This window comes from Sphaerodactylus townsendi, linkage group LG03 (genome assembly GCF_021028975.2).
Source record: "Sphaerodactylus townsendi isolate TG3544 linkage group LG03, MPM_Stown_v2.3, whole genome shotgun sequence".
NCBI classification, from domain to species: domain Eukaryota; kingdom Metazoa; phylum Chordata; class Lepidosauria; order Squamata; family Sphaerodactylidae; genus Sphaerodactylus; species Sphaerodactylus townsendi.
Genome location: NC_059427.1, coordinates 109,651,363 through 109,664,147, shown reverse-complemented (window position 1 = coordinate 109,664,147; position 12,785 = coordinate 109,651,363). Strand labels below are relative to the sequence as shown.

Here is a 12,785-nt window from a genome sequence, read left to right as displayed (position 1 = left end):
TGGTTTTATGATGCAGTGGATCACATGGATAGCACTGTCAGAAACAAAACATGTTTCTTATTAGACTGCCATATTTGTCTTTATGCAAGTGAGATATAAATTCTGAGTCAGAAAACATCTTTATGCTTCTCAAAAAAATCTCCCCTTTGAAGCATGAAATAATTGAGTTGGAAGGAAAACAGAGTTGTGGGAAGAATGTTATCCCTTTGCTGATGACAGATTTGGAAAGGCGGAGAATCTCTGTGCTAAAGCTGCATTTTTTGGCATCGAGTCAAAGCTGACTTGGGGTGACCACCTAGGGTTTCCAAGGCAAGAGACATTAGAAGGTGAGTTGCCATCTGAAACAACTCCCACTCCCTGAAGAGAGACAGAGACCCAGCAGGGAAGGAAGCGTGTTGCAGGAGTGCTTGATAACTGTTGATGGCCTAGGCACTCCCCAACTCACGCACACACACAAGCCCCTTTTGTCAGAAATCCTGTACAGAAACTGATATATAAGCTCACCAAAATCTGAGGTAAAAATTGAACTTAGAGAGGCTTTTGAAAGATAAAACAAAACTAGATTATATTTTACTAGGTCGGATTCCGCATGGGCCAATAAGAGCGGTGTGAAAATGGTGTGGAAAAGGTGTAAAAGGGTTTACACCATTTTCACACTGCTGTTTTTGGCCCATGCGGAATCTACCAAGGTTTCTTCTCAGGTTGTTGTTACAGAGAGGTACCTAAGTGTTTCTGGTTTCTTTAAGCAGATATTTACTTAGAGGCTACCGAGCAAATGCAGTTTCTCTTAAATGGCTGTTTCAGTTACAAGAACATAGCTTCACTTAAAGATGGCTGTTTCAGTTTCCAGATATCTTCACACACACACAGGTGTCTCTGCTTAGGGTAAATCTTTTCAACACGGTTCTGAACACTCCCTTAAAATTGCCACCCTTAACTCCAACTCACACTGGCTTGGGAACTCACACTGGCTTGGGACAGATTAAGCTCTGGGGCAGTGGCGTTGGGGGTGGAAATGGTGCCCAGGGCAAAATGGCACCCGGGGCCCACACCCATGGGGCCTGGTTTACTGCCACGCCCATGCCCTCCCCCCACTTACCGTAGTTCAGCTGGCTGTAAAGTAATTGGGAGGTAGGATGGGCATGGGGGCCTTGGCCTGCCCCCCGTGTGCCTTCTTCACTTACCTTAGTTCAGTCGGCTGCAAAGAGCAGCCGGTTGAAAAAGCAGCCTGGCTAGGTGACTGCCCAGACCCACGGTCTAGCCCCACCAGGCTGTTCCAGGTCGTGGGACCTGGCCAGTGGGGTGGGGCCTGGCCAGGTAGCCCACCAGTGGCTTCCACAAGGCCTGGTCTGTGAAGCCAGCCCGCCAGCAGCTTTTGCTGGGCCTGGTGAGGCAGAGGGAGGTGTGGGGATTTTCTGTTCCACACTTGACCCCAACAACACGCGCCTGGGGCGTGGCGCCCCCCTGCCCCATGGTAGCTACATGACTGCTCTGGGGTTTCACTAAACCCACACTTAACTCTGCCAGTTAAGCTCAACACACCCTCATGGGCTCTACACCAGTATCTAGGTGTGGTCTCCTCGTGAGACAAATGCCAAGCCCTCTGTATGATCTTAGGAGTATCCCTGTGAAATCAGTTTCCCTCTTGCTTTCCACCCACACAAGCCTCGTAGCCTCTGGTAAAAACAAGGCTCTTTCCTCTCAGTTTGAGATCTCTTTGAGAACAATGCCCCCCTAGCTGTTCTCCTTCTGTCTCTGGCCCTCTCTGCCTTTACATCTCTGGCCCTCTCTGCCTTTAGACGTGATCTCCCCTGACTGAATGAGGACTGACACGAAAGGATTGTCTTTCTGACAGGCTTTTCCTGCTTTTATATGAGCCACCACACCCTATCTGTGGTTCCTGGCTACTGCATTTCAGCCAGCCAATCAGGTTGTGCTCTGGTTAACACTTTGGTGTTCCTGCTCTGGCTGAACTGCACCTTTTCAAATTAACCATATAAAAGCCTAATCTGTCACACCATTGCCTGCCTCTGCATCACACCCCAAGTATTTCTTGCAGGTATCCCATCCAAATATTATCCAGGGTCAGGGCTGAGAGTGTGCAAGTGACCCACTGTCACCCAGCAAGCTTCCATGGGGATTTGTCCTAGTTCAACACCTTGACTACTACACCATGCTGGCTTTCAAAGCTGCCTACTTACAAGAAAAGCAGAGATAGCTACATGGATGTTAGACCAGCGGAGTAATTATGGGCTCTGTTACCAGGAGGATTCATGCTACTCTCTGATAAAAGAAAATTGCTTAAACTCCTGAACAATTCCAATGTAGAAATTTCGGAGGCGTGTTTTACAGGTTATGTAACAATGAGTGATTTTTAATGTATCTAAAAATGTTTGACATTTTCTTGATTACATGCCTAATAAAGGTTCTGGACTGGACTGGTAGACAGAATATTTCACTGGGTTGTTGCCCATACCTGATTACTTGGTGAGCAACAGCGTTTGATATGGGCATCTGATGTATATTGTGTATGTGAAGTCACTTTGAAGGCATGTGGAGGCATGGATTTGTGTGCCAGTTTTCTGATGGCACCTAGAGCTGGTCACTTGGGCTGGGCTTTGTCATCATAAGACTCTCTTACAGGGGTGGTGACTGCTGCAAATGGATATATTTAGGTATACTACTGTAGCCAGACTATTCATGGATTTTTAAAATCAAGTCTACACCAAGCACGTGTATAAGGCTTGGGTACAAATACAGACTTCAGAGAGGCATTACCTTTTTCAGTATTTACCTTCAGTGGTCAAATGTAACAAATGTGATTCAGTTTTTATACCCTCAAGAGGATACCTGAACAATCAAATATATATTTAATTTAATCAGACCAATATTCTCATTCTTTCCTCCTCCGTGGGTTAACCTGAATTAACTTTAAAAAACAGAAACAGCAACATAAGCCATCCAAAGATGTGAAAATAGATCAAGTAGAGGGCCTCTCTACTTTTTACAGGTTTATTCAGATGCTTACTTTACAATATGGTTCCTTCTTTTTCTTTTAAATGTTTTATGTTGCTGACTAGGAAAGGCATTAGAAAGTGGACCTGTATACCTTTTGTTCGTTATTTTGAAGTAAGAGCAGCTTTTCATTCTGACACCATTGAGCTGCTCTTGTTCATGTTAGGAATGGAAATCTTTGTTCTGTAGCACAGAACCTTCCTTCTTTCCTTATCCATTCCATATTTTGGATTGGTTTGTGACTTGTTATGCATGCAAAGATCAATGTCTCTCTTTGGATAGGAGACAAATCTGGATTCTCAAGTTATTCCTGTACAGATTTCCTGTTAAATCCGTTTTTGGAGAAAATCGTGGTTTGTTCTTTAAAAAAACCTGCAGGGAATAAATATATTCCATGTATCCAATATTTTTCTAGAGTGACTCATCCAAGGACTGAACTGAAAAGACCTTCAGCAAGCCTGAATGCATGGGGTTGTTCCTGGCAAACTAGTTACATGATAGCGAATATTGTACTGTATATTAGTGCTGCTTGGAAAAGTTTGCAGCCTGACACAGTGTGTCAGGGTCTACTCCAAAGGCTTTGGCTACTCCTTTACAGCCCATTTTTTAAAAAGTCAATTCTAATGGTATAATGACTATGAATTAACCACAGGAAATGTAAACAAGTTTTTCCTCTGTCCAGACTCTGCTCTGTGGAAAGACTACTTGCAAACATGATCATTAAAAGAAATTATTTCAACCTGTCCTGCAGGTGTCAAAGCCTAGCTATGCTAGGGGATCTACAATTTGTACTTTCCTATGGTTTCAAGAGAGAACAAGAGGGTACAGTGTCACCTGGGGAAGGAAGGATCAATACTTAGTGGGGATAAATGGTGTTGCTGTGTAAGGGATTGGGGTTTAGAACAGGAGTGAAATGGTTCCAGCGAGTCCCTGTCTGAAATTTGAATTTTAACTCCAAGTCTTGTACAATTAATAAAATGCAACTATTACTAGAAATACACTAATCTTCAAAATAAGATGTGAAGTGTTGATTAAACTTGTAGTCAAATTTGGAATTATGCTACATTTCCTGTGAAATCCTGATTCAGCTTTCACAATTTATGTCTTAGGAAATAGATTTGCTTGTTAGTGTAATAGTGATGCTATTGAATTGAGGTTAATTGAACTACCTCTGCCTTTGGGATTTCTTGTCCTCCAGGAAGGAGCTAATTTCAGGCAGTTCTAGAAAGCTCGTAGAGCAGAGTGTGCTTGCTGTAGCAGTAAAAATTGAGCCAGTACCTGTGACATCTGATGCCTGCAAATCGTATGCCTATCTTACCATGCAAGCTCCCATACATAAGGGCTAAAAGATGAGGTCACCCTGAGTAATTTTTGCAATACCAGATGAAAAAAAGAATGTACCTTGTTTGTGCCATTTTGGAGTGCAGAAAGGCTGCTTGAATCCTAGGCAGAGGGACTCTCACAAAGCACTGTGTCATCACTTGCCACTGCTAAACTCTAAGTACATACTAGTGTACGTCTTACAGCAGGAGTGGCAAACATGCAGCCCCAGGGCTGAATCTGGCCCTTGAGGGGCTTCTCATGCCCCTGAGCTAGGTGATTGGAAGCGGGGGGGGGGGGGAGGGCTGCTTCAGCTAGCCCAGGGGTGGCCAACCTATGCGGCTCCAGATGTTCATGGACTACAATTCCCATCAGCCCCTGCCAGCATGGCCAATTGGTCATTCTGGCAGGGGCTGATGGGAATTGTAGTCCATTAACTAGCTAGCTCATGGACCTGATAAGCCCCCGCAAGACAGCCACCCCATCCAGCTGCAGGCTCACCAGTCCAGGCAGGCACCCTTAGTGCTGTTTTGGCGCCAGCCAAGGCAGCCACCCCTCCAAGTCACATTTGGGTCACATCCTGCAGCTTAACAAATTAGTTCAGCACCCCTGACTTACAGGATCTGAACGGCCATCATTTTCCAGGAGCTTTCAAGTATGCCTGGCCTCTCTGGCAGACAACTGACTTTCTCGCCATTCAGTACAATGAAGACAGGGTAAACCAGCAGCAGTTTGAAGAAGGCGGAGCGAGGTCAACACCATCAGTGCCCGTGCGAAGTCCATTGCAAAAAAAAAAAAGTAGTAGCAATTTGTAGGGAAAGCCAGCACTAGCACTGCAATATAACTGAAGTAACAACTGCAGAGGGGGAGACCACTGTACCGCAGCGCATGAAGAGCAGCAGTTTCAGTCTGGGGGCAGCATTGGACAAAGCCACCCCTGCCTCCCCAAATGGCGGTGTCCATACGAGCCTTGCGTGTGTGTCCTTCTCCTCAAACAAGCAGTTGCTCCGACTTCTGGGAGGCAATCTGAGGTGGGGGGGAACTGGCCGTTTCCTTCAGCGCGCCCCCCCCCCCCGACCTGCTAATCTTTTTTTAATCTTCTCCGGAAAGGAGGGTAAAGGGGGGGGGGGCTGCAGCAGCTGCAAACAACCCCCGCAAATCTCCAGCCTCGGTCAGCATCTTCCCCTCCCTGAGGGCTGCGGCGATATCTCCTCCTCCTCTCTCCGCGTTTCCCCAACACGCTCCCCTCCTCACGTGACCAGACTGGCAAGTTGGGCACGGGGAGGGGGCGAGCCAGCGGGGCCGCCGCCGCCGCCGCAACAACAATAAGCGCGGGGACAAATTAACGATTCCTGCCTGCAGCAGCTGCACGAGGCGCTCGGACGGAACTGCTCGGCGGGCCCCAGTGGCGCTCGGAGGACCTGCAGCAACAGCCGCCGCCACCCGGCTGGGTGGACGGGAGGGAGGGAAGGAAGAACCCTCCCATCCCAACTCTTTCCTTCAGCCGCTCGCGGCTTGTTCCTGGGCGGGCCGCCCCCTTTCGAGGCTCCACGGCTCCGTAACACGCCCCACCAACCAGAAGGAGGATGGCAACCCGGCGCTTACTGTAAGGGCAGTCCTGGGGAGCAGCGGCTTCCCCAGGAGGAGCGAGAAGGCGACGAAGCCAGTCGGGGCTTGGCGGGAAGAGAGAAGCAGCAATGGCCAACGAGTCCCTTCAGGTAAAGAGAGAGAGAGAGAGAGAGAGAGTTTTGCGGGGGGAAAGGGGCTGTTGCTTGCCTCTTGCAGACACACAAGACGTGCATTGTCCCCTGTTTTTGGACTTGCAGTGGATGAGGACGAAGGGGGGGGGGGTGGTTAACAGCTCTTCCCGCGTCTGCTGTCTCTCTTCACTCCAGCCAGATGGTGATGGCCGGCTCATCCGCCCTACAGCCGTTTCCATGCACTGACGGCCAGATCTTAGGGCTAGTCTTTGGCCCGTTTTTGGGGAGAGACGAGGCCTTGTCTGTCAACGCCACAACTCCGCAGGGTTGCCTGGAGCAGGTCTCCCACCAGCCCAGTAAAGTGTGTGGGGGGTGGTGGTGGTGGGGAAATACTTCGTTATCACGTGGTTGTTTGAATGGTTGAACGGAATAGGAAAGGCTGTCTGCTCATGAAGTGCTAATAACAGTGGGGGGAGCTGTATCTTCTTTTGATCGGGGTGAAATTTAATCGACCCCCCATTAGTTTCTGACTTCTCAAGTGCTGGTTCGTTCTTTCACCCTCTCCTACTTTCTAGTTTAATTCACTCAAGGTGCTGGACAAGTAGACTATCTCTTAGTGAGCAAGATTGGAGGCCAATATCATCTTGAAGGCCAATAAGATTTCCAGGGAGCTTTGATTCTTGAAAGTTATGTCTTGTTGGTCTTTAAGATGCAACTGGATACTAATCTTGTTCTTCTACTGAAGACCAGCACCAGTTCTTCTACTGAAGACCAGCACATGAAGCCATCTCTTAGATAACATGCTGTCTGTTTTCTTTTTTTGATGTATTGGAGAAGGGCTTCCTTATTAAGCATATTGCTTTCCTGTGACTTTGCATCTGGTAGCACATCAAAATGGGGAGTTCCACCTCTTCCTAGTTCTCCTTTGAAAAGATGGCTCCTGAGACCACTGATGATTCAGAACAGATATGAATTCTAGGCTCTGCATGTGAATGCAAGCTGAAGGTAGTTCCTCTGTCTGTTTCCCTGGGTGGGTGTCTTAAATATATATTTCCTCTTTATGGCTCAAGGGTCCTAAAGACTTGCTAGCTTGCGAGCTTGAAGATCTAAGCTAGCTGGGTTGATGCCAAGGAAGAAGAATATTTTATTATGGTCAAAGATACCTGAATCAACTCATAACCAATAAACTAGTAAAATTTTAACAATGTTATAACATTGGTAAAATCCATTTGGATTTACAGAGCATTGCCCTTCCAGTTGAGTCAAATCTGTTTGGTGCTATGGAATTTATAAACTATTACACAGAACTTGGCCACAAGCTTTGATTCCAAGGATTTTCATCAGTCGTTCATTTCATGATTATTAGTCTTAGTGAAAGCATGTTTCCCTATTACCACCATCTATTTGAATTTATTGTTTGTACCATTTCTGCACTCAAGGGAGTCCTCTTCAGATGAGAGCTTTACAGTCATAAAGAAACACTGAAGTGAGACTTTTAATAAGAGGCTTGTAGAGGAGCTCTGTGGGAGGGAGTACTTCCTAAGGGAAAATTCATTTGTTAGACAAGCATCCATTGGGCACAGCTGTCTGGGTTCAGGCCTTGGAATCTGGCCTGCCGTAGGCTTCCAGGGGATGCTCTACGTATTGATACTTGTTGACTATAATATTATAAGAGGGAGTTGCTGGAACTGGGTACTGAGAATTGTCTCTGGACATTAGATTGTTCTGAAATAAGGGCACTTGACAACTCTTCTCTTTAAAGCAAATTGCACCAAAAGGAATGTGTATGCTTGCTTGTTTAAATTATCATTGCCAGCTTTAAAATCGATGCTTTAAAATCATTCTTCCTTGCCTGAGCAACTAACAACATTTCAATTATTAAAGATACAGTACTGATAATCAAATCCATTACTGTCAACCCTTTACCTTGCACTGTCAACAGAGTACATTGAGCTAACAGAGACAGAAAGATCAGATTAAGCTTTTACCCTGACATTGCATTTCGTATTTTGTTCAGCTTGGATGTCTGAAATAAAGAACAAACAATAGTGTTCTTAGGCAGCATACCTCTTTAGGTCACAGAGGAGAGAGGGTTCTTGCAGATAGGAAACATAAAGAAAGGAGCATGATTTGGAAGTTCCTTGATTTGGAAGTTCCTTAAAAATTACGAATGAGCATATTGTGAGAATGTGCTGAATTGATACTCCAGGCAGACATTATTTGCATGTGTGTTATCTTTCTCTCAATTCTTGTTCAAAGAAAAGTTGCCATGGCTGCTGCAGTTGGAAGTGGTGAGTGGCAGAGGGGTAGGTGCTTAATCTTTTTGTGGAGGGGGGTTAGGGAGAACCAATCAGGAAAGGGCTAAGCACTTTTCAGTCCTGGCCTGCCATCTCCAACTCCCAACTGAAGAAGTTTAGAACTGCTTTTCAATTTTAAAAACATGTCAAGAGAATATTTAATGTCAGTTTGCCCTAATAATAAAAAGGTGGATAAGTTTAGATTTCCTTCTCACACCCTGTCATCCAAATTCATAATTGTTTTTGTCTCATGTTTTTAAAGATTCTTTCAGTACAGTTCTAAATTTGTCAACATTAGATGGATTTTATCACTACCACATTATTTTTAATTTCAACAGTATGAATGTATAATAGTTATTCAGAGGGAAAGCTTACTACTTGCTTTCTGTAACCTGTAAACACATTTATATTGTAAAGCATCATAAGTGGGAACTTTGCATAACTTGTACCTTTAACTGTCAATACTTTTGCAGGTTTTCTGACTTTCACAGTGCATGCTTTAGTTACATATTCCAGATTTGGAGAGGGAGATGAAGGATTTGGTGTTTGAGAGTTTGGAATTTTATTTTTAAAAGTTATGTTAAGAGAAATGCTTAAGATGTTTGAAGACAGTGAGCTGGATACTGCATAACAGGGCTTAAGATGCAACCCAGGGCATGCTCACTTGGGAGTAAATGCCATTGAATAAAATGAATTGGATTGCATTGAAAATCTCATTTAAACTCAATGGAGTGAACATGCATAGGATATAGCTTCAGAAATTGGAAAGTAAAACTGATAAACAAACTTGTAACTGATCTCACTGCAACTACCATTGATTGTCCAAACGGAGGTAAAAATCGAACAGCAGGAAGTAACTGGGAGACTTAAAGAGCTATTTAAGGATTTGGAACTGTCAAATGCTTATAGTGCCTCCTCATTTTGCCCATTTGAGGAAGTTCAGACTGTAAGGCCATCATGTGAGTGAAACTAAGAACATGGCTAAATACATGTGAGACTTCAAAGGCACCAGACTTGGGCTACTAGTACAGTTTTTTTAAGCCACTGTGCATATGGGGCTGTAGTCTGGATTATTTTAATAGGATAGTTATAGTAGTAAAACAGTGACTTCTTAGAGCCTAGTGGCTCCTTACAGACCAGCATATTTTTTGTATAAGCTTTCAAAAGTCAAAGCTTACTTCATCAGATACAGATGGAATGGAGAACTTTGAGTCCCTACATCCCAGTCAGAAGATGGGAGGTATAACAATTATGGAACATTCCCTCTGCCCACAAGTGCGATTTTCCCTCCAAAATTCAAACTGTCAGTTTATGTTGTTACTGAGCAATCTCCTTGTCAACTGTTTTAATAATGTGGTTGCATGAATGTGATTATTTTACTTTATATTTCACTATGTGCTTTCCCACCTGTGTAATAAAACAAAAATAAAAAGGTTTTTCTACTGCTCAGTGTGGGCACCTCTCAGTCAGGCAAAGGTTTGCTCTGAGAAAACCCAAAATAAACCTTTTCCCTTCTGTCAGAAATATAAATTTAGGCACCAGTGATGTTGTGACTTTAAAAGAAGAAAAATGAAGATTTTATTTACAGGAACAAAAATGGTTTTGGCAAAATACTAAATATTATGAAACAAGAGTTTGGTAAATTGAGGTGTTGATGTAACTTTATTTGTATTTAGTTACAATTTAGCTCAAGATTTCTAGCTTAGTTCCTTTAAGATGTTACATTCCAACTGATATATATAGATATTTACACTTAAGTATTGGTGAAATAAAATTCACTTCTCCTTTCTCTTAGGCCCTTTCCGCACATGTGCGGAAACACACCTCCACCGGCATGAAGTATGCCGGTGGAGGCTCAGGGACTGTTCGCACGCTAGCGTGTGTGCAGCCCTAACTTCCTTTGCAGCCAGAGAGGTGGCTCTCAGTGGTCCCCCTCCACTCACCTTTTTGTGCAGCGTTCCTCTGGAGGACTGCAGAGACCCTCCAGAGGGACGCTGCACAAGAAGGTGAGTGGAGCCGACGGGAAAAGCAGCGGCTTCCTGGCGGTGCGGTTTGCACCGCGCCGCGGGGAAGACACTGTTTATCAATAACTTCACTCATTGAGTGAGGTTTTCAGGAAGCCTCCCGGGGAAGGCCAGGACGGCGTTGCTGCGCAGCAGCAACACATCCTGTGCGAACGCTGTATTTGGCCCATGCGGAAAGGGCCTTAGTTAGAAAGTCCTTCAGATTACCCTCAAGTGAGTACAGTGGAACCTCGGTTTTCGTTAGTAATCCGTCAGAAAAGAATCTATGAAAACCGAAACCGATGAAAATCAAGACAAACTTTTCCATAGGAATCAATGTAAATCCAATTAACCCATTCTAGGCACTCCAAAAAACATACCAAAAACACATTTTTTGGGGTGAATAAACACCATGTTTAATGCTGAAAACAGTAACGAACAATAACACTAGGACCAGCTTTAGAGCCAGTGGACCAATGTCGCACCAGAAAGCTGTCCCAAGAGGTCTGTTTCTGACGCCTCTTTAAGATTTGTCTGAAATGGGGCAAGGCATTGTCATTAAACAAGTTGCAGACACGGCCTGCAACAGCTTTGTCCGGGAGATGTTTCTCCACAAACCCCTGCACCTTACTGCAAATCGATGAAAACCGAAGCAAATCGATGAAAACTGAGACAAATTTTTCACTGCAAAAATAGATGAAAACCGAAACCGATGAAAACCGAAAGCAATGAAAACCGAGGTTTCACTGTATTCCAAAACATTTTTTCTTCACACAGACTTTAAAGACAATCTCTTCAGTAGATACGTCTTGCCCACATGTTGCTTTCCAGAGCAGGGATTACTTCTATCTCTCAGAAGGTCAATTTCCTCTCTTTTCTCTGTTAGAATTCCACAACTCTCATAAGCTTCACTGCTTAGTATCTGAGTATGGATTTCCTTTAGAGAAATAAAAATAGCAACCTATGTGTGACTGGTGTGTTGCACCAGAGACTCAGTACAGATTCCTCTTTAACCTGACTTTCGAGTCCCTTAATCAGAGTAGCTTTAAAACCACCATAGAGCGGAGCTCATTCCACATATCCATTCACTAGTACATTCTGAACAGAACTCTCTTCATAATCTCTTTACACTGACTAAAGAATTCTGCTTCTAGCAGCCAGCCAATCACAAGCAGGCCTCCCTTAACTCCTTGTGTGCTGCATTCTACCTGCAGTATATATGATTAAGTGTTGGAATTGGTTAGAGGAGGGCTGTTGCAAAGAAGGAACTGAGGATGCAGAGGTACAATGCACAGTGTAATCAGCTTGATTAGAGCTGATAGAAAATGCTCGGGGCCCGAAAATTAGCATTGTGAAATTGGAGTAGTATTGATTGTTCTTAAAACAATGTCTCCCACTGAAGAGAGAAGATACAAAAACAAATTAGGAATGGCTAATACAGGCTTTCATTTTCCCTAGCATCTTGCCTTTTAAAAAAGGAATATATATGAAGCTAACTATTTATATACAGTGTAAACCCAGAGCCCAAGTTTGGGGAAGGAATGGAAAATGGACACTGTTGGGGCTGCAAATCCATTCTCGTAATATGCCTTATTTATGAAATTTTAGGGGCAAAACATGTCATTCTTTCTTAGCTTCTATAATTGCTCTAACCTGGATGGCACAGGATACCTGATCTTGTTGGATCTCAGAAGCTAAGCAGAGTTGACCCTGATTACTATTTGGATGGGAGACCACCAAGGAATTCCGGGATCATGACACAGAAGCAGGCAATGGCAAACCACTTTTTAGTCTGTTGCCTTTTGGGATTACTGTGAATCAGCGGTGACTTGATGGCACTTTCCATAACCACCACTGTGTGTCAGTGACGAAGGAAGGGGGAACTACGCCTGGGACATGAACTGCCTGTGCGCCCGCTCCTGCTCAGCACCGCCCCCAACATGCCCCCACCCCCAACACGTGACAGCAATGTCAGCGCCCGGGACAAGCCGCCCCAGATGTTCCCATTGCCACTACACATCTGCTGTGTGTGCACCCATTTCATAAGTTTTTACTATATTGTGTTATAAACTTCAAGATGTGTGCAGTGGGCATCAGGTGGAAAAGTGCTCAGGAGCACATCAGGGGGAGAACTATTGCCATCATTTTTATCCTCAATCTGATGGTAGAAACCTGGATTCTTTCCCCAGAATTCAAGGATTCTGGCAAATGTTTTAACAATTCATCTGTTTATTCTTAGTAGTCATAGCTGGTCTCTGGCCTGTAGCTCTAGAATCAAGTGTAGCTCACTACAAAACAAAATATGTCTTTTTAAAATGAAATAATTAAGTTAAGGTGTATTGGAGGGAGTAGCTGAGTTGCTTGAATAACCAGTATGTGAAGGGAACTATTTCATGGGACTGAAGGGCTTCTTAGTGCTTTTTTATAGAAGGAGAAATTATAGATGTAAA

At 44.3% G+C, this 12,785-nt stretch overlaps 2 protein-coding genes across 2 annotated transcripts in view; one reads left to right on the top strand and one right to left on the bottom strand.

Annotated features, from left to right (window-relative positions):
* The window catches only part of LOC125429043 (transitional endoplasmic reticulum ATPase-like), a 38,741-nt gene extending 33,031 nt beyond the window's left edge, over positions 1 to 5,710 (bottom strand). The window contains exon 1 of the mRNA XM_048489801.1: positions 5,692 to 5,710. The gene's annotated coding sequence lies outside the window, so the exon portion shown is untranslated. The remainder of the gene's footprint in view (positions 1 to 5,691) is intronic.
* PKN1 (protein kinase N1) overlaps positions 5,600 to 12,785 on the top strand; it is an 83,197-nt gene continuing 76,011 nt past the window's right edge. The window contains exon 1 of the mRNA XM_048489799.1: positions 5,600 to 6,053. Coding sequence (XP_048345756.1) covers positions 6,033 to 6,053 — 21 coding nt within the window. The 5' untranslated portion in view covers positions 5,600 to 6,032. The remainder of the gene's footprint in view (positions 6,054 to 12,785) is intronic.